General features: G+C 35.8%; 1 protein-coding gene across 1 annotated transcript in view; it reads right to left on the bottom strand.

Annotated features, from left to right (window-relative positions):
- Nucleotides 1–7,889: 7,889 nt before the first annotated feature.
- The window catches only part of LOC142345106 (solute carrier family 15 member 4-like), a 44,377-nt gene continuing 32,036 nt past the window's right edge, over nt 7,890–20,230 (bottom strand). Inside the window, exon 7 of the mRNA XM_075397192.1 lies at nt 7,890–8,128. Coding sequence (XP_075253307.1) covers nt 7,890–8,128 — 239 coding nt within the window. The remainder of the gene's footprint in view (nt 8,129–20,230) is intronic.

Raw genomic sequence — 20,230 nt, 5'->3', positions numbered from 1 at the left:
TTTTTAGCGGCGTCGATTTTTTTTTTCAATTTAGATCTGTATCTGTTTCTATCTCTATTATATGGCACGCAGGTCTATTCTTTCGCAGCTATTCCGGTAATCTGCCGGCTATGTTTGTCTAACAGATTTTTGTTTCGTCTTGCCCTGACTTCTTGGAATTGACTACTGCGGCAATCGCGGCTATTTTGCGGCAATCTGCCGGCTATGTTTTTATTAGTGACAAAGAATTGAGCAATAAGTATGCTAATTGTTTCTTGGTGCTAGCTTATCAAAAATACAGAAATCTTTACATTGATTGAAATAAAAACTACGAAAGACCTTGCATGAAAACTATGAAATTAGATGGTCCACTCCCAAGTTTGCTAATTTAATCGTGATTTAAAGAAACCAAGGTTGACCGATTGGTATTTTTGCATTGAACAATCAGGAAGTTAGTTTTCACGAAACAAATGTTCTCAAAAAGATACCGAAAAAGCAAGTTAGACGCAATAAAGTTAAATAGCAAGTGCTTGTGTGTCTTCGGCGGTGTAATATTCCATGGCTGTAAGCTTAATGGGAAATGTGTAGTAATAGTTAGATGTTATCAACCCTTGTTCCTGTGTCCGATGTTGAGTTGTATAGAATAACAATACTATAAATTATCAATGAAGAATTGTTCCTAATTAGTGAAATCATCAATAAGTTACCTTAACTTAACCCGATCCTCTCTATCATATCAAATATCTTTGCCACACCAGTTGATTAGTAAATAAACGTCTCTATATTGTATTAGAAATATTACCAACTGTGCTTTTTGTTGATAGTCATTACGTTTCCTCAATACAATTTTTTATTGAGTATCGTTTTCCTTCAAGTTGTGATGGATAGTCAAGATAAGTCACCTGTTGAGATTCGCATATTCTCATCTCTCTATAATAACGTTTAGAGAACTTGGGTACATTTTCTCAGCGGACATAAAACGAGCGGCAGCCATCTGAATTGGTCCAGAATAATAATGAGTTCATTAAATAATTAAATCAATAATCAAACAAGGAGGCTCGTTGATGTGCGTTCGCACATGATGTTCCGACCCGAGCTCATCTACATTTTTGACTTAATTGTCAACAAAATGAAAAGAAATAAAAATATATAGTTGAGTTTTAAAGAAATCGTTTCACACCCAAACTAATTGCATTACATATTGCCATGCTTCATAACAGCGCTCACAAGAGCTGCCAGTAAAAACAAAAAAAAATAAGCAAAACTAAAAAAAATTAACGGCAAAAACTCATTATCTAAATTTAAAAGCACCTAATAAACGTCAAAATGCAATCAGATAAAACCTTTACTACACAAATTTACTTTTTCCTAACTAAATAGCAGATGGAAAGTTTTCTTAATAAGACTAGGTAACAAGTCGACAAAGAACGAACAATGAGGCGAAATTCAAAAGTAAATCAACGTTTTTTAAACCAAGAAATTTCAAAAGTCTTAAAAGTCATTAGCTTTTAACGAAATAATCCTTGATAAATTACTAAAAGTCATTACAAAACCAAACGGACTTGTCTTTGGTTAAACTACTAAGCCATAGAAACGAACTAAGAAAAACTCAAAAAAATACAACGATTTGCGAAAACACAAACTATTGCTACCATTAAAATCATTAGCTATTATCTGAATATAATGTATTTTAAATTCAATTGTTGTTTCTATTAATTCATTTGAAGGATATATAGTGAGAGACTAAATAAGTTTACTTGGGACACCTGAAAACAATCTGTTAATACGCGATTGTTCTGAAAGAAGCGAAAAGGAAACACAAAAAGTGACCACTCAATAAACATTTTTAAAAACGCATATTGTCCAACGAACAAAACATCAGTTACAAATAACATCAGTAGATATGTTATTTATTGAAATACAAGAATTTGTATGGGACCTCTCATTGATGACAAATAAGTTACAATTTGACGAAAAGAACAACAAAAACTGAAAAATTTGAAAAATTTTTGAAAATGTATATCATAAACTTCAACACTATTCGCTATGAACTGAGTTCTTCCGGTAACATTTTTTATGCAACCTCAATTACAAGCTTATGAGACCTTTTGGCAACAAGGGCTCGCTAGAGAACAAAAGCAGCAAATTCAGAAAAAAAATTGATCGAGAAAAGTGTCAAAGGCATTAAAAAAATATAATTTACACAAAAATAATTTCTAATTTCTATTGGTTTTTAAGAGCATTGGGATTCCTTTTTTAATCAATTTAACTTCAAAAAATCAGCAAATATGAACAATTACAGAAGCTCGAAATTTTTGAGAAAAATTGTATTATCAACGCCATTAAGTTCATTAGCTCTCAGCGGAAGCCAGTAAATACGCTCAAATAGAGTGTATGTCTTGATTGAAGGACAGGAACACTCGTCATGCATAGGTAATAAATAAGAGTCTTATGACTATGGAAACAACAAAGGCAAAAACCAAAAATTCAGTAGAAATATGCGAGAAGAAAATGTCAAAGCCATTTAAATAATAAGCTTGACTATGAAAACTTTACCTGTGATCCACCGAACGTCTTCTTTAAGCCAATAGAATTAGAATATTATTTGTATAATGTGTATAATATTTGGATAATGTGATAAGAGTTCAAAAATAACCAATAATACGAAAATTTTCGAAAAACTTTAAAAAAAATTGGAATCTTGTGTCATTGAAGTCATATAATCAATGGTTAGATCATAAAACTACTAAACAGTATAATATTAGTTGCAGTAGAAAGCAACTGGGTTCTCTCCATGCTGAGACTGACCAACAGTTCAGAAAAAAATCAAGATTCGTTAATGTTCAAAAAATTGTCTTTAAAGTCTTAGCAGGCATTAAATTCAATAGCTTTCGACGTTAATTATTAAAAACGCCCCGTTGGGAGTACAGGGATGTTTGTTATGCATAGGTTATCAATAAGACAACAAAATAAGTAATGACTATGAAAACAACAACAAAAAACGGCAGAAACCAAAAATTCGGTAGAAGTGTGCGAGAAGAAAATGTTGAAGCCATTTAAACAATAAGGTTTACTATGAAAACTTCATCTGTGATCCACTGAACGTCTTTTTAAGCCAATAGGAGCTACCAATAATTGGATAAAGTGATATTACTTCAAAAGTGTGTGTGTGCGTAAATGTGTGTGGGTGCGTAAGAATGTGTGTGTGTGTGTGTGTGTGTGTGTGTGTGTGTGTACCCGTTTGTGTTTGCGTGCGTGTTTGTGTTTTTGTATGTGCGTGTGCGCGTGCGTCGTTCCTGAGCGCATATTGTTATAAGGAAAATTGTTAACTCCAATCCTAATACTTGGAAAATAAAACTAGTGTTCTACCGAGAATGTCGTTTAGAAAAGTACAGGAAATTCCAAAAAAATTTTAATTGTTTTTGCAAAGCTTTCGGATGCAAAACATGTGTTTGCTGGTACTGTATTTGTCGATTTCGCGCCCCAAGTTAAATACAAGCCGCGATTTTGCAAACCAGGTTTAAATTGAGGGAATGCTCCTTAAGTGAAGCTTTAAGTTCACGTTTTTCTAATTTCTTACAGGTTTAAAAAGTCCAACTTTATTTGTTTTCATTAAATATATATGAGTTTTTTAGCTTTGCCAATATTTGATGTTCTCGTTGTCTTACATCTTAGTTTCAAATAGAAGAAGTTAAATTGTTTGTAATTTTACTGTCTTGCCACTCCCAATAATGATATATTGTCTCTTCTTTCTAGTGAAGAATACCTCAAGCGCAATTTAGTGATTTTAATTCAATCTTATGATTTTTTTCTGAGCATCAGTTCTTAAAATTAATTTGCGTGGAATGTTGAGTCCGTCCTCTATTTGTTGTTAGTTCTGTCATTTTAACTTTTAATGTGATTAAAATTCGATGCAAAATTTTTCTGACCATGCAATTCTTCTATATACAGTCCCTTTAATTTTTTATTCAATGACTTTTTTCAAAATTGGAGTAAGCTTTGTATTTTGTGTAGCTTCGTAATTTATATTAGCTTTGAGAGCACTCATATTGTTCATTTGCTTGTCTGAATTTTTCGCATGTATGTTTTTTGTTTAGTTTTTGAAAAAGTTAAAAATTAAATCTTTTTCACATAATTATTTCTCGAAATGTTTTTTTTTCTGTTTGTAGTTTTCCAGAGTGGTTAATAAAATTATTGTTCTGCCGAGAAAGTCGTTCAGAAAAAGTATTCAAAATAGTTTTCATTGTGTTTTAAAAACTTTTGGGAGCAAAAATTGTGTTTTCTGGAAATTTATTTGGCAATTGCGTGCCCCAAGTTAAATCCAATCCGCATTTTCGCAAACCACACTTAAAGTGAGGGAATGCACCAAGTGAAGCTTCAAGTTCTCGTTTTTCTTTCTTCTTACAGTATTAAAGAAACGAACTTTATTTGTTTTCTTTAAATTTATATGAATTTTCGAGTTTTGCCAATATTTGTTCTCTTTGTCTTAAATATTATTTTCAAACAGAAAAACTCAAAATGTTTTTAATTTTACTCTTTTGCCACTCTCAATAATGCCATATCTTTTCTGCATTCTAATGAAGAATAGCTTAAGTGGAATTTAGCAATTTTAGTTCCATCTAATGATTCCCAAGTCTATTGGAAACATGCTCCAAGAGAGGAGGGCAGGGGTTGAAGATCATTTTGATTGTTGTTTATTGTGACAACTTTGAATCTACATATCCTGAAATTAAATTAATGTAATAGTAGTAAAATTAACGGGGCTGGATGAAGCTCATGTTGTCCACGGCTCGAGCGGAAATTTTTTTCAAAACTTCGGAGAAAAAACCTCTGCGAGGCCGGTCACCGAACGCATGAACGAGCCGTCAACCAATTTTAACTTGTATTTCACCGTCTCGTCTAGTGGAGGTTTCCACGACTATTCCAAGGGGCCAGTTTGCTCCTGGCGTCAAGTTTTTCAGTAACCACACAGTCTTTCATCTCCGACTTGCAAAGGAGGCTGGTTGTTGTCTGTCTTTTTACGTCTCTTGATTAAAGTCAGCAAGTATTCCATTATCAAACAAAGCCACACGTGGTTTTTTTAACTGCTGAACGTGCTTCCATTTCATGAAACTAGCTGGCTGTTTATCTCCAAAGTTTCCGGGTGACAGGGAACTGTTGAATTAGTAAAGGAATAGGAGTGAGTGGTTTATCGTTGCCAGGCTGATTGGCAACATTCGTCAGGACTACGGAATTCAAGATTGCTTCAACTTCAATCATTATTGTGTCAAAGATGTCGAAGAAGAGACGCTCAGATCCTAGAATGACCAAGAGTGTCATCATGTTGCTCTGAATCAGTCGCTCCCACCCGTCACCGAAACTAGGGCCGTACGGTGGCTTTAGTTTCCATGTAGTGTTGACTGCAGCTAGTGCCTCATAGATCTTGTTTTTGTCAGAAACCTCAACCGATTTCATCAGCTCTTTGGAGGCGCCAACAACTTATTTTCCATTATCGTTTTACGGCAAAAATAGGTTGGCATCTTTGGCAGGTGAACCGTTGAAATGCAATAAGGAAAATGTGTGTCTTGAAGTCTGGACATGTTTCCAAACGGACTGCTAGCGTAAGGAGGCATGTAAAACTAAGTCCATAATGTCTCTCGATTTTGTCTTGTTTGTATTAATATAAAACCGCCCGAAAAGAGTCTAGTCTTGTGTTGGCGAACGAAAAAACGAAAATTTGCTCTCTGCTGTGGGAAAGCGGAATGCAGGAAGTGGGGCTATTATTGATTGTATTTTCTGAGTTTCAATACGGCAACACAGAAAACATCAGTATTCTATCGTTAGGAATGTTTTTGGTAGTCTGGTGACGTAGTAAAGTTGTTGTACGAAAGCTTTGGCCGGCTCTGTTGCTTGATGAGCAAATATTTTCTGCGCATATTAAACGTATATTCTTGCGATCTTTTCCTTTGCGTCTGAAATTATACGACATTTTTGACCTCCATTTCTGCTGGCTCAAATAGGAGACCGCAATTAGATCACAGGAGTCAAATTTGCTCTTGGTGTCCGACTTTTGCCCACTTTTCACTGCCTTAGTTGTTGACGAGAAAACATTTTTTGAGACAATTTCCGCAGAAAAAATTGAGACTTACTTTTTGGGTGTTGACATTTGACCAAACGATTCTTTTTAACTCTGTAAATTAGATTAAAGAAAGTTGCAAGGGTTAAAAGATGCTTATTCTGAGATGAAGTGCTGTTCGGGTTTAAAATAGGCTCGATTGATGTTTTTTTATTTCTGATTACGGCAGCCACGATATTTTTCATATCTTCCCATCTTTCCAAGATTTTTCAGTGCTTTGCAAAAAAACTGTGGTGCTGTAAGTCAATTCTTGGGGATTACCGATGGGCCAGGGTCTAAAACAACGCGACTATCGGTCCACAAGTAGACTTTTTTGAATTTCAATGTCATTCCGGTTTGTGTCGAGGGGCGGAGGCGTGTACATTAAACGGCAGCTTCAAGCAAGTTCAAATTCTGGAAATATGTCTGAAAGTTTTCGTCCTGCTTTTGGGCGCAAATGTAAGCAGGTGCTGCCAATGCAACAGTTGAAGCATCAACAAAGACATGAAGCTGGTGATTTTTTTATTGATTCGTTGAAGTGTTCAATTACCTGGGGATTTTTATATCAGGTATTGCAAAGTAACCCTTAAGCACTTTTTTGTAGGTTGTAATGTAGCTTGGTGGGAAATGTTTCATCCCACTTCTCGCCTGGCTTCTAGACTTGCTGTAAAAGATTTTTGATTCTAATTGTGAGTGGAGACAATCTTCAGAGGGGATCGAAACTGGTTGACACTGAGCTGAAAATTTTTCTTTGTGGATACTTCCACCCAATTTGGGGAAATTGTTCTAATGTTTTCTTTTTAAAAGAGTGAGTTCTCGTATTCCATTTCTGACCGAGAACTCTTTTGTTTGTTTTCACTTCATCTCAATCTTTTTTCTCATTGAAATTTAATGCTTAATGTTCATTTGACACAAAACTTTGTCAAGCGAAAGCCTTTTTTATGAAAGCTAAATTTTGTTAGGTTAATAATTTCAATTTTGTCTATAGACGGCAGAAATTGTCCACATAAATATGGTTTTTCCTTGCAGGAATTGATTTTGGAAATTGAATTGCATGATCATCCGCGCAACGAATCGGCACGAAAATTGTCCAAAAGAGGGGCAGGTTGCTCCGAAAATGATTCTGGTGAACTGATATTGGTTAACCAACTCTTCATTGAACCAGAAAAAGTGTCGTCAGATTGGTCCTCTTGCCTTCCTTCAATCTGCACTAACATGCCTTCATTATCAGAAAGAATGGCAACCGGGTTTTCAGAAAAAATCTCTGAGGGATTCCTACAATGTTGTTCAGCAAATGTGGTCCTGTGATTAAGTTGGAGTCCAAAGACCGGCCTCTAAATTTGGCCGCAGCAATTGCTATTCTGCGCTCATTTTCGGGCTTCTTTGAATTAACAACTGGATGATGCGGCAAATACCAAATTTTATCGGGTTCTGGCTGCTTCATTTCCACTGGATTGACATAAAATTTTTGAAGATCTGTTCTGAGAGTTTGTTCATAAAACTCTTTCAATTGGAAAGAATTACTGAGACGCTTATGAAAAATTTTCAGGTGGCAGAGAGCTGCAAATTAATTGTTTTCAATTCTCAATGGTTCTTTCCAAGGAAATCCAATTTGGTTCCTCTCATCATTGTAGCGGATTGTCTTGTTCAGTTTGTTAAGGGCTTCCTTGCCATCGAAATTTCTAGATTCGCCCCCGGTTGAGTTTCTTCGACTTCAATGTTCCAGATCTGCTCAAGCAACCCATCGAGGGGCTGGTCGCTAGGGCTCTGTCGTGATACGTGGTTCACGTACGGGTTCTACTGGTGTGATCCCTGTTTAGGTTGCTTTGTACTCTTTCATACTCTCCAGATACTGGTCTATCCAAGCTGTGTCTTTGCGCCGAATGGCTGGTTTTTGGTTGCTGAGAAGACGTGAATTGGATGTGTGAACGCAAAGGTATTTATTGTTCCCGAAAGCGAACGATTTTGCCTTCGGCTTTTTCTGGTAAGTGAATGTGACGCAACTCTTTAGTTGCATTGCAAAACCGGTTGAGTTCAAATGCTCCTTAGCAGGTGCTACATTTAAACAGGGCGGGCTATAAGTGGTTGATATTTTGAACTTTTGTTCCAGTTTTCAAAATTTGCAATTGTCACTGCTTCAAAAATTTTTGACAGTGGCATATAGTGCTCTGTGTTCAGATGCAGAACAGTAGTGTTTTCTTGATCATCACAGGGAAGAGCAAGAAACTCTGTGATTTTGTCAAGTATGAAGGTAAATTGGTTTTCTGGATCAATCAGAGTGTAAGTATCAAAAGCTTTCTTTCCCTTTAGAAAAAACACTGTGATTAGTTGAAGTTATTCGATCCATTCTTTTGGTGTAGACTGTAGATGGTTCATGCTAAAAATTTGGTGGGAATGGTTCAAACTAGCGCGCTGAAATTGATTCGAAGAGATTAGTTTGCAGTAGATTGTCCATAGCAGATCTTTTGTGATTTGGACCAGACGCTTGCGTTGCTGTTACTTCCTAATTCATATTGCTGTTTGACTGATTGAATTTTCTGTTTCGTAACGTTTTCACCAGTGGAATTGCTGGTGGCAAAGGCAGCTGGCGGACGCTTGATTATTTTACCAGGGTCATGTGGCGTTGTGTGGTGGTAACCGCTGCATGCTTGGCAGTGTTTTGTTGAAGGGCAATTTTGCTTCTTTTGTTTCTGTGGTTTGGAGAAGAGGCTTAAGTTGCTCTTGCTTTCTGGTTCAAGTTGCTGTTTGACTGGTTGAAGTTCTTGTTTTGTAACGTTTGTACCAGGCTAAATGCTGTTGGCAAAGGGAGCTGGCGGACAACGATCATTTTACCAGGATCATCTGGCGTTTTGTGGTGGTAACAGCTGCAAGTTTGACAGCGTTTTGTTGAAGGGCAATTTTGCTTCTTGTGTTTATTGCTCAAAAAATTCAAGCAAAAATTGTCCTTGCTATTAATGACAACTCGCTATCTTGGGCTGCACTTTTTATAACCGTTACAGCCGCTAGTATCAAGTTTTGTCGACATTTTTTGCAAGAACGCTTTGATTTGCGTTGTTTAGAGGTGCAAATGGTGGAGCTTTAGGTGGTTTCACAATAGCGTTACTGCTTAATGTTGTTGATTGATTTTGGATAATCGGCTGTGCTGAGAAAAATTGAACTTTGGGTACCTAAATTTTGGCGTGTTTATCGCTGTTGTTCAAGTTCCCAGAAATGTTAAAATTGTTTCTACGAAGTTTTTTTTATTGGATGATTTCCCGGTTTATCTTATCGTACAAGTGTTCTTGAACTTCTAACAATTCCTGAAATTTAATTAAATTATCGGGTGTCTTGATTAATGTCACGATGTGTTCTGTCCATTTGAAGTTGCAATGCGCCATTTTTTCTTTAGCTTTTTCCATAAGTGTTGAGCTATGTAGCTCCACTTTGTATCACAGGTATTGCAAAGCTTGCTCTAAACCTTCCAAGAACGAAGCCAGGACTACAAAGTTTGTCTTGTTTTAGTCAATAGTTTTTCTCCAGGTTTCCAATTGATTTGTGATGGCGTTCACCACTAATGTAGGACCACCAAAATTTGACATGAGTTCGTTTTAAGCTGTGGTATAAAAAGCAGGATCAAACGAACGTGCTTGGATTACATCTTTTGTATTGCCAGTTACTGAATTTTGCAGGTAAATGATACGATGTGCGTCAGTATCACAAAAACACTGTTTTTGTTATTTGCGAGACAAAAAGTTAATGATCCGCTCGTGGTACTTCAAGGGGTTGCCATTGAATTGTAAGAGGTGGTAACTTGTTTGAGTGTTCAATTGTTGGGTGCTGCCAATATAGAGATGGGTTTGAGCTCTACAATACATACTTGATTTGAATTAAGGGGTTAGTGAACTTTTCATTTGGTATTGGATTTAAAACGTTGGATATTTGAAGTGAATGTGGAAATTGTTGCTCGGGTTTACGCCCTACTGAAGGCGCTGCTTGTAACAGGATCGTTGAGATTGAAAAAGCAATGGGAACACTTTCAGGTTTTGTTTTTGAACAGGTGGTTCGTTGATCATCGAAAGGGTTGAGGGGATCCTTGCCAACAGTTGCGACTTGTGACTGTGGCTGGAATTGAGTAGAGCTTGCAGGATGATTTTAATCTCTGTAACTTTCATTGTTGTCCATTAATCATTGGTAAAGAAGTTCTGTTAGTCGCTTGAAAATTAATTGATTGCGTTCTTACAGGCTTTTTCAGAGAACTGACTAAAGTTTGTCATTGTGTTACTCAGTTCGAATGGTTGCTTTGTCTAGGGCGGATTAAAATCAACCGTCTGTAGATTTTCTTGACTGTATTTTTTCGATGAAACTGGGATTTATCAAGCAGGGACTATGTGTTCCTTGGTCCTTGAGCATTTTGAGCAGCCTATGCTCTTTGGTAGAAATTTTTGCGTCTGAAACCGTTCCACGGCGATATCCCGAGAAAATTCAGTTGGCAATTTTTTTCACTAAAAATGATGATTTAGATTTTCCAGAAGAAGATGGTTTTTTATTTTTTTTTGCGTGCTTACAAACTAAGCGTATTGATTGAATCCTTGTCTGAATTAGGTGTCTGGCGGTTGACTCTAAAATGATCAACGGCAGAGAAAGTTGTATCGCTAAGAGCGAAACGATCGGGAGTTTTTGCGGCGGTCGTGTCAGGTTTGGTAATTTTTGTATCTGAGTGTTTTGCTTCTGTTTTGGATTCGGCGGAGTCTTCGGCTATGTTAATTGATCCGAATAAATTTGCTGTAGTTATTCCAATAGTAAACGGATTCTCGTTGTTGCCATTGAGAAACTCTCACAAAATTGATTTGAATTTGCGGCATTCAGACAAACACAGGTATGCTCTCTCTGGTCTCGTTTGGAGAGGTGGCGTTTTTTGGAGAATGATGAACCTTCTGATTTGCTTGCTTCCGGAATCCCGTCCATTGATTATGAGCATCTCGGTGAGGTTGGACATCTGGCAGTTGTATGAGTTGTTACACTGACATCATTGCGTATCCTATTTGAGGATTGGCTGAGTAGTCTATTTTGAGTTTGAATTTCTCTAGGCGTGACAGGAGGTTTGAATATCGTTCCATGACTGATGAAGTACTGCTGCAGTTTTCAGGAAGTGTTCTTTTTAGCTCGTCAACTGATGCTTTTGCTTCATTGATTAGCAGGGTGGTCAACTGCAGATTGTAGGAGATCCAGCTTGCTCTTCAAACTCAGCTCAGCGATTTTGATTTTGTGTAAGGTGTTTTGGCAATTCCGACTGTTCTTCTGTGTCATCTTGCTCTTGTTCGTCTTTTTCGTACTAATTGGCAACAAAACGTCTTCGAAATCGGAATGACGCAAATTTCAAAGTTGAAGGACGGTGTTTATGGCCTTGTTAGGCTAATCAGCCTGAGTTTTTTTGTTTTGGTTGAAAAGTACGACGCAAGTTTTCCGAAATAAAAGAGTCCTAGTTTTTTTGTACTAAATCGAGCTAAATTTTTTCTCTATAAAAAAGCAACCGTTTGCGCGCTCTTGTTTCGTTGTTTCAATAAAAACGACCAAATAACGGCTAATCTTGATGAAATCAAAATGTTCTCTTTCGAAGAATTGGTATATGGCTTTTCAATGGCTTTTGTTACAATTATTCATAAGGACGAAAAACTAACTATGAAGCTTGTGTTTCAACAAATTGAGGGGCCCAATCAATAAGTTTTTTTGGACTTATTAAGTACTTTAACGAAAACGTTAAGAAACTTTTTTAGGAGAATTTATTGAGAAAATTCGACCAAATTGGTTTGGTTATGTGTCATTCAGACAAACACAGGTATGACTTCTCTGCTCTCATAGGGAGAGGTGGCGTTTTTTCGGCAGTCGTGTAAGTTGTTACATTGACATCATCGCGTATCCTATTGGAGGCTTGGCTGAGTAGTCCATCGTCATCTAAACTATCAACTTTATATTCGAAGTTCTTTAGTTGTGACAGAAGATTTTAATATCGTTCCATGACGGATGAAGTACTGCTGCAGTGTTCAGCAAGTGTTTTTTTTAGCTCATCAACTGATGTCTTTGCTGCATTGATTAGCAGGGAGAGTGATCTTGAACTTTTTGGCTGATAAATTGCAGATTGTAGGAGGTCCAGTTTGTTCTTCAAACTCAGCTCTGCGATTTTGATTTTGTTTATTTTGTTTAGGCAACTCTGATTTTTCTTCTTTGTCATCTTGCTCTTGTCCGTCTTTTTCATACTGATAGGTGAAAAAGGTCATCGAAACCGGAATGACGCAAATTTCAATGTTGAAAAACGATGTTTATGGCTTTGTGAGGCTAATCAACCCGAGTTTTTGTTGTTGAAAAATACGACGCATGTTTCTGAAATAAAAGATTCCTTGTGTTTTTTTGTAATCTATTTAGCTGACTGTTTTCTATACAAAAATTAACCGTTTGCGCGCTTTTGTTTCGTTGTTTCAATCAACACGACCAAATATCGCTAATCTTGCGAAAAAGAAAATATCTGATAGAAGAGAAAGTATGTGGTTTTTGAATGGATTTTGTTCAGATCATTCATAAGGACAAACAGTTTTTTTTATAGGAACAAGGAACAAAAAAATGCTTAGAGGTTGCTACTGCTTAGAACTTGATTTGAACGTGTTGAAAATTTTCAAATGTTTTTAAAATGCAGAGCAACTAAGCAGCGCGAGCTACCGACAAGCAGACAAGACAAAAATTTTTGTGCTAAAGCTCGTTTAAAATTCTTTGTTTTTAAGTTGAACTGCTTGTTTCTTGTTCTTTTTCAAAGTTTTTGAAATCTTTACAATGAAATTTTCTTCCACTCTAGTAACAACTGACACGAATTTTTGCAGTTCTTTGGCAGTGGTTACTACTGACGCCAAAAACTACTCTCTTCGTCTATCTGGTGACTACTGAGATCAAAAATGGGCAAAATGGGCAAATCTTTTGGTAATTTCAGAGACCGCGGACAAAAAGAAGAGGCGTTTGAGTTTTCCAACTCAAAGAGATTATTTGCGTGAGCAATTTTTAGAGGGGAATTATTTCGCAGCTTTTGATTTTCCTGCTTTTGAGCTTAAAAAGTCAATTGATATCTTTCCGTTTTCGTTTTTTCTTGAAAAGGTTTTTTCAGTGCAAACTACCCCATTAATTAGGCGCGCGGCTGGTAGTATGCACAAAAAGAAAACAAAATAACAGTGATTTTCTGGTTTTCTTAAGAACACATATGTCCCCAATAACTAGGCTTCTGGCTAGTAGTATGCAACTAAGATCAGAGAAAACACAAGCCCTTTGTAGTTTTTTTGAAGAAATGTTTCAGTAACTTTTCTCTCCAATTTCCACGGTTTTTCAGAATGGTTAAAATTTTATCTCAGCTGGATTTTTAATGAACTGAGGAGGATTATTTCATCTTTTTCAAACTCGGTTGGTAAATCAAAAAGGACGTTAGAAAAAACGTTTTTTGATTTCTATCAATTATTTTCGAAGCATTTATTCTTACAAATTGAGAGAATTGATCTCAATAGTTTTTTTGGTATCTATTGAAAACTTTTAACAAAAGACTTTTTGAATTTTTAAGTCAAAGAAGCACATTTGCCAATTTAAATCGCGTTTACAGTTTTACATCATCGATAGAAAAATTTTGAAGCTTGTTGAATAACAGACTGAGAGGGCCCAACCAGTAGGTTTTTTTGGATCTATTAAGTTTTTTAACCAAAACATTAGGAAAATACATTTTTTAAAATATTTTTGAGTCAAAGAAGCAACGTTGCCATTGTTGAGTTGCCGCTTTACTATAATGCAATGTCGACAAACTAACTATGAAGCTTGTTTTCCAATAAACTGAGGGGCCCAATCAATAAGTTTTTTTTGGACCTATTAAGTACTTTAACTGAAACGTTAAGAAATTTTTTTAGGAGAATTTATTGAGAAACTTTGACCAAATTGGTTTGGTTATGTGGCATTCAGACAAACACAGGTATGACTTCTCTGGTCTTATTGGGAGAGGTGGCGTTTTTGGGCAGTCGTATAAGTTGTTACATTGACATCATCGCGTATTCTATTTGAGGCTTGGCTGAGTAGTCCATCGTCATCTAATTTATCAATTTATATTCGGAGTTCTTTAGTTGTGACAGAAGGTTTTTATATCGTTCCATGACTGATGAAGTACTGCTGCAGTTTTCAGCAAATGTTCTTTCTAGCTCTTCAACTGATGTTTTTGCTTCATTGATTAGCAGGGTGAGTGATCTTGAACTTTTTGGTTGATCAATTGCAGATTGTAGGAGGTCCAGCTTGCTCTTCAAGCTCAGCTCTGCTATTTTGATTTCGTTTAATGTGTTTTGGCAACTCTGACTGTTCTTCTTTGTCATTTTGCTCTTGTTTGTCTCATTCATACTGATAGGTAGAAAAGGTCATCGAAACCGGAGTGACGCAAATTTCAATGTTGAAAAACTATGTTTATGGCTTTGTGAGGCTACTCAGCCCAAGTTTTTTGGTGTTGAAAAATACGACGCATGTTTCTGAAATTAAAGATTCCTCGTGTTTTTTTTGTATTTAATTTATCTTACTTTATTCTCTAAAAAAAGTAACCGTTTGCGCCTTCTTGTTTCGTTGGTTCAAAGAACACGACCAAATATAGCTAATCTTGCGAAAAAGAAAATGTCTGATAGAAGAGAAGGTATGTGGCTTTTGAATGGAATTTGATCAGATCATTCATAACGACAAACGAGTTTTGTAGGAACAGGGAACAAAAAATGCTAGGAGATTGCTACTGCTTAGACCTTCTGTTGAAAACTTTCTGTTTTTTTTAATACAGAGCTCCTAAGCAGCGCGAGCTACCGACAAGCCGACAAAACATTTCTTTTTTTTTGCTAAAACTGGTTTAAAATTCTTTTTTTTATGTCAAACTGCTTGTTTCTGAATTTCTTGTCAAAGTTTTTGAAATTTTACTTTGAAATTTTCTTCCTTTTTAGTAATTGCTGACACGAATATATGAAGTTTATCGGAAATGGTAACTACTGAAGCCAAAAATTACTCTCTTTGTCTGGCGATTACTAAGAACGAAAATGGGCAAAAGGACTTCTTTTGATAACTTCTGTGACCGCGGACAAAAAAGAATATGCGTTGAGTTTTCCAACTCAAAGAGATTATTTGCGTGAGCAATTTTTAGAGAAGATTTTTTTCGGAACTTTTGGTTTTCCTGCTTTGGAGCTGATTAAAAATAAGATGTTATCTTTCCTTTTTTTTTGTTTTTTTCTTGAAAAGGTGATTTCAGTGCATATTACCCCATTAATTAGGCGCGCAGCTAGTAGTGTGCACAAAAAACTGTGATCGTCTGGTTTTCTTTAGAATACATACGTCCCCATTAACTAGGCTTGCGGCTAGTGGTGTGCAACTAAGAACAAAGAAAACACAAGCCCCTTGTAGTTTTTGAAGGAGAGTTTCAGTAAGTTTTCTCTCCGTTTTTCACGGTTTTTCAGGATTGTTAATTGTTAATCTCAGCTGGATTTGTAATAGACAGAGGAGGATTATTTAATCTTTTTAAAACTCGGTTGATATTTCAAATAGCACGTTAGAAGAAACGTGTTTTGATTTCTATGAATCAGAGAAGCAATTTTGTCACTGTTCTGTTGTTTCTTTGCAGTTCTGCAAAGGGGATAAAGAATTTATCAGCCTGCTTTCAAACAAACTGAAGGGGCTTGAAGCTTATTTGTTATCCACTGAATATTTCCAAAAAAACGTTCGAAAAAATTTAGAAAAAGTTTTAAAAAATGACTCGGTACAAATTAGCAAAATCTTTCAAATATTTTTGAAGCATATTTTCTTTCAAAATGGGGGAATTGATCTCAATAGTTTTTTTGGTATCTATTGAAAGTCTTAAAAAAACGCTTTTGATTTTTTTAAGTCAAAGCAGCAAATTTGCCAATCTTAAATCGAGTTTTTTCAGTTTTGCATAATCAATAAAATAATTTTGAAACTTGTTTTACAACAGACTGAGAGGGCCCAACAAATAGTTTTTTTGGATCTATTGAGTGTTTTAACCAAAATGTTTTGGACATTGTTTGTGGCAGAAAAATTCAAGTTTTTTGGATACGTCTAACCGGTGGAGGGACCTCTGAGGTGATGTCTGGAACCTCGGGCGATCTTCTTTTGGTGACGTCTGGAAACAAAGAAATCAGGACTTCTTGCTCGCTTGATGACTGGAACCCTTGAAAAATTCTTCCTATGGTGATGTCTGCAACCAGTCAAAAAATCGGTTTGGGGGCTTTTCTTGATACTGATTGTCATTGCACAATTTTCTTATCTGTGAATTTTTCGACTGCAGTTAGAAATTTGCTTTAAGGATTGCAGCATCCTCCATGTCGGTAGTGGTGTTAGCTCGACATGTTTTTTTGTGAGTGAGTATGTATTTCGGCGTCACGCTGCGCTCGATTTATTGTGTTGCTGGCTCCAGTTGACTCATTGTCGAAAACCGAGTGTTGGATATCCTTTGTTGGTGAAGTTTGCTTGGTGAAACTCGGCACTGATTTTTTTTAGGGTAGGGGGGTTGATGTCACCCACGGTTTTTTTGTAATCCGTTTCAGATGGTAGACATGGCTTCATTTTAATCACGGAGTTAGGTCTCCAAATTTATGTAGAGAAACATATATTCTAGACATGTTTGGTTAATCTTATTTGGTTGAGACTTCCTGTGAGATGTTTTATGGGAAAGAATGAAACTCTCTGGTTTTTTTTGGCGGTGGTTTAATCATCGGCAAGTTCACGTTTTGACATCGGTTTTTGAATTCCCAATGTCATAGGGAACATAAGGAATCAAATAAATATGTGTGTGTGTCTGTGTGTTGTGCGTGTGTGTGTTTGCTTATGAGCGGTGAGTGTATGTTTTTGTTTGTGTGTGTATGTGTGTGTTTGTGTGTATGTGTGTGTTTGTGTTTATGTGTGTGTGTTTGTGTGTGTGTTTGTGTGTGTAGGCATGTGTGTGTGAAGGTGTGTGTGTGTGTGTTTGTGTTTCCGTAAGTGTGTGTGTGTTTGTCTGCTTAAGTGTGTGTATGTGTGTGTGTGTGTGTGTGTGTGTGTGTGTGTGTGTGTGTGTGTGGTGTGTGTGTGTATGTGTATGTGCGTGCGTGCGTGCTCGTTTGTGTGTGCGAGTGTGTTTGTGTTTGTTTATGTGTGTGTGTGTGTGTGTGTGTGTTTGTGTGTCTGTGTGTGTGTGCGTGCGTGCGTGCGTCACCGTGCGTGGTTCCTGTCCGCATATTGTTAAAAGCAAAATTGTCAACTTCAATCCTAATATTTGGAAAATAAAACTAGTGTTCTACCGAGAATGTCGTTTAAAACCAAAAATTCAGTAGAAATATGCGAGAAGAAAATGTCAAAGCCATTTAAATAATAAGCTTGACTATGAAAACTTTACCTGTGATCCACCGAACGTCTTCTTTAAGCCAATAGAATTAGAATATTATTTGTATAATGTGTATAATATTTGGATAATGTGATAAGAGTTCAAAAATAACCAATAATACGAAAATTTTCGAAAAACTTTAAAAAGATTGGAATCTTGTGTCATTGAAGTCATATAATCAATGGTTAGATCATAAAACTACTAAACAGTATAATATTAGTTGCAGTAGAAAGCAACTGGGTTCTCTCCATGCTGAGACTGACCAACAGTTCAGAAAAAAATCAAGATTCGTTAATGTTCAAAAAATTGTCTTTAAAGTCTTAGCAGGCATTAAATTCAATAGCTTTCGACGTTAATTATTAAAAACGCCCCGTTGGGAGTACAGGGATGTTTGTTATGCATAGGTTATCAATAAGACAACAAAATAAGTAATGACTATGAAAACAACAACAAAAAACGGCAGAAACCAAAAATTCGGTAGAAGTGTGCGAGAAGAAAATGTTGAAGCCATTTAAACAATAAGGTTTACTATGAAAACTTCATCTGTGATCCACTGAACGTCTTTTTAAGCCAATAGGAGCTACCAATAATTGGATAAAGTGATATTACTTCAAAAGTGTGTGTGTGCGTAAATGTGTGTGGGTGCGTAAGAATGTGTGTGTGTGTGTGTGTGTGTGTGTGTGTGTACCCGTTTGTGTTTGCGTGCGTGTTTGTGTTTTTGTATGTGCGTGTGCGCGTGCGTCGTTCCTGAGCGCATATTGTTATAAGGAAAATTGTTAACTCCAATCCTAATACTTGGAAAATAAAACTAGTGTTCTACCGAGAATGTCGTTTAGAAAAGTACAGGAAATTCCAAAAAAATTTTAATTGTTTTTGCAAAGCTTTCGGATGCAAAACATGTGTTTGCTGGTACTGTATTTGTCGATTTCGCGCCCCAAGTTAAATACAAGCCGCGATTTTGCAAACCAGGTTTAAATTGAGGGAATGCTCCTTAAGTGAAGCTTTAAGTTCACGTTTTTCTAATTTCTTACAGGTTTAAAAAGTCCAACTTTATTTGTTTTCATTAAATATATATGAGTTTTTTAGCTTTGCCAATATTTGATGTTCTCGTTGTCTTACATCTTAGTTTCAAATAGAAGAAGTTAAATTGTTTGTAATTTTACTGTCTTGCCACTCCCAATAATGATATATTGTCTCTTCTTTCTAGTGAAGAATACCTCAAGCGCAATTTAGTGATTTTAATTCAATCTTATGATTTTTTTCTGAGCATCAGTTCTTAAAATTAATTTGCGTGGAATGTTGAGTCCGTCCTCTATTTGTTGTTAGTTCTGTCATTTTAACTTTTAATGTGATTAAAATTCGATGCAAAATTTTTCTGACCATGCAATTCTTCTATATACAGTCCCTTTAATTTTTTATTCAATGACTTTTTTCAAAATTGGTGTAAGCTTTGTATTTTGTGTAGCTTCGTAATTTATATTAGCTTTGAGAGCACTCATATTGTTCATTTGCTTGTCTGAATTTTTCGCATGTATGTTTTTTGTTTAGTTTTTGAAAAAGTTAAAAATTAAATCTTTTTCACATAATTATTTCTCGAAATGTTTTTTTTTCTGTTTGTAGTTTTCCAGAGTGGTTAAGAAATTACTCGATACTCCAACCAGAATTCAATCAGTTGTTCGTGATGTCATTTTCTTTTCGCCTTTTAATTTTAAAAAGTTTCTGGCATTCATTTTGTCTTATTTCTTTTTAATTTCTCGTGAATTGACTTTCTTCAAATTTGGCGTCTGTATAGTATTTCTATGTAGCTTTGATCGCGCTCGTTCAATTATTTGGATGTCATGACGATCGCTCAGAAAAAAAATGTTTTTTCCAATTATTCAATTGTTTACCTGTTTTGTGTTGGTTAAAAAACTACTCCAAATAGAGAGCTGAAAATCAATTCTTTGTGATATGTTACTTGTTACTTTTGCGTAAGCTTTAATGTTATTTATGGTACAAATTTCAACTGCCAACACTTGAAGAAATAACTGTTATACTCACTCAATTGATTAAATTTAGTTTTTGAACACATTCAACAAATGGAGCTCAAGAGTTCTCCTGAACTGAGCCAAAATAGTTAACTACTTTTGATAAAAAATGAAGCCTAATTATTTTTTCACGAAAAGAAAGCAGAAATTAGATGTCCAATTTTACGCGTGTTTAATATGAACAAGCTGAAATTAAGAACCAAATAGAGCAATCATAGATATTATATCTACTGGTGTTAAAATGACTGGGAAAAATGATGGAAGTGTATTTAATTTTGTGTTACATCTTTTTCGAAGAACTTTTGCTCATGTAATTTTGACCATTTTTTAACAGTAAAAGAAGTTCTTGTTACTGGGAAATCCCAAAAAAACTAACAATGCGAAAAAGTTTGCATTATAAGGAAAGTCCAACAACCATCGATTTCATCGTAAAAATTTAAAATGGTTCTTCTGATAGAAATACAACTTCGTGTGTTTTTTAGATGTCAAAACGAGATACACTGCAAGCGGTATCTTTGTTTCGCTGTAAATGTGCTGATATCTGATCGTGAAAACTGATGAAAACATCTGTTTTCTATCTTTACCATGGCAGTTTTGTGTTGCAGTCTCTATGCCTGTTCCGGTTTACCGGATCACCAGTAGCTACGTACGCTGCTATTAAGAAAACAAATGTTTTTAACTCTTTTCTTTAATGAGATTTGAAATGAATTAGAAGCTTTGAAAACAAGGAAACAATGCAAA

The sequence above is a fragment of the Convolutriloba macropyga genome, chromosome 8 (genome assembly GCF_964194025.1).
Source record: "Convolutriloba macropyga chromosome 8, txConMacr16.3, whole genome shotgun sequence".
Lineage (NCBI taxonomy): Eukaryota > Metazoa > Xenacoelomorpha > Acoela > Convolutidae > Convolutriloba > Convolutriloba macropyga.
The sequence above is the reverse complement of the archived record's forward strand: the minus strand, read 5'-3'. Positions and strand labels throughout refer to the sequence as shown.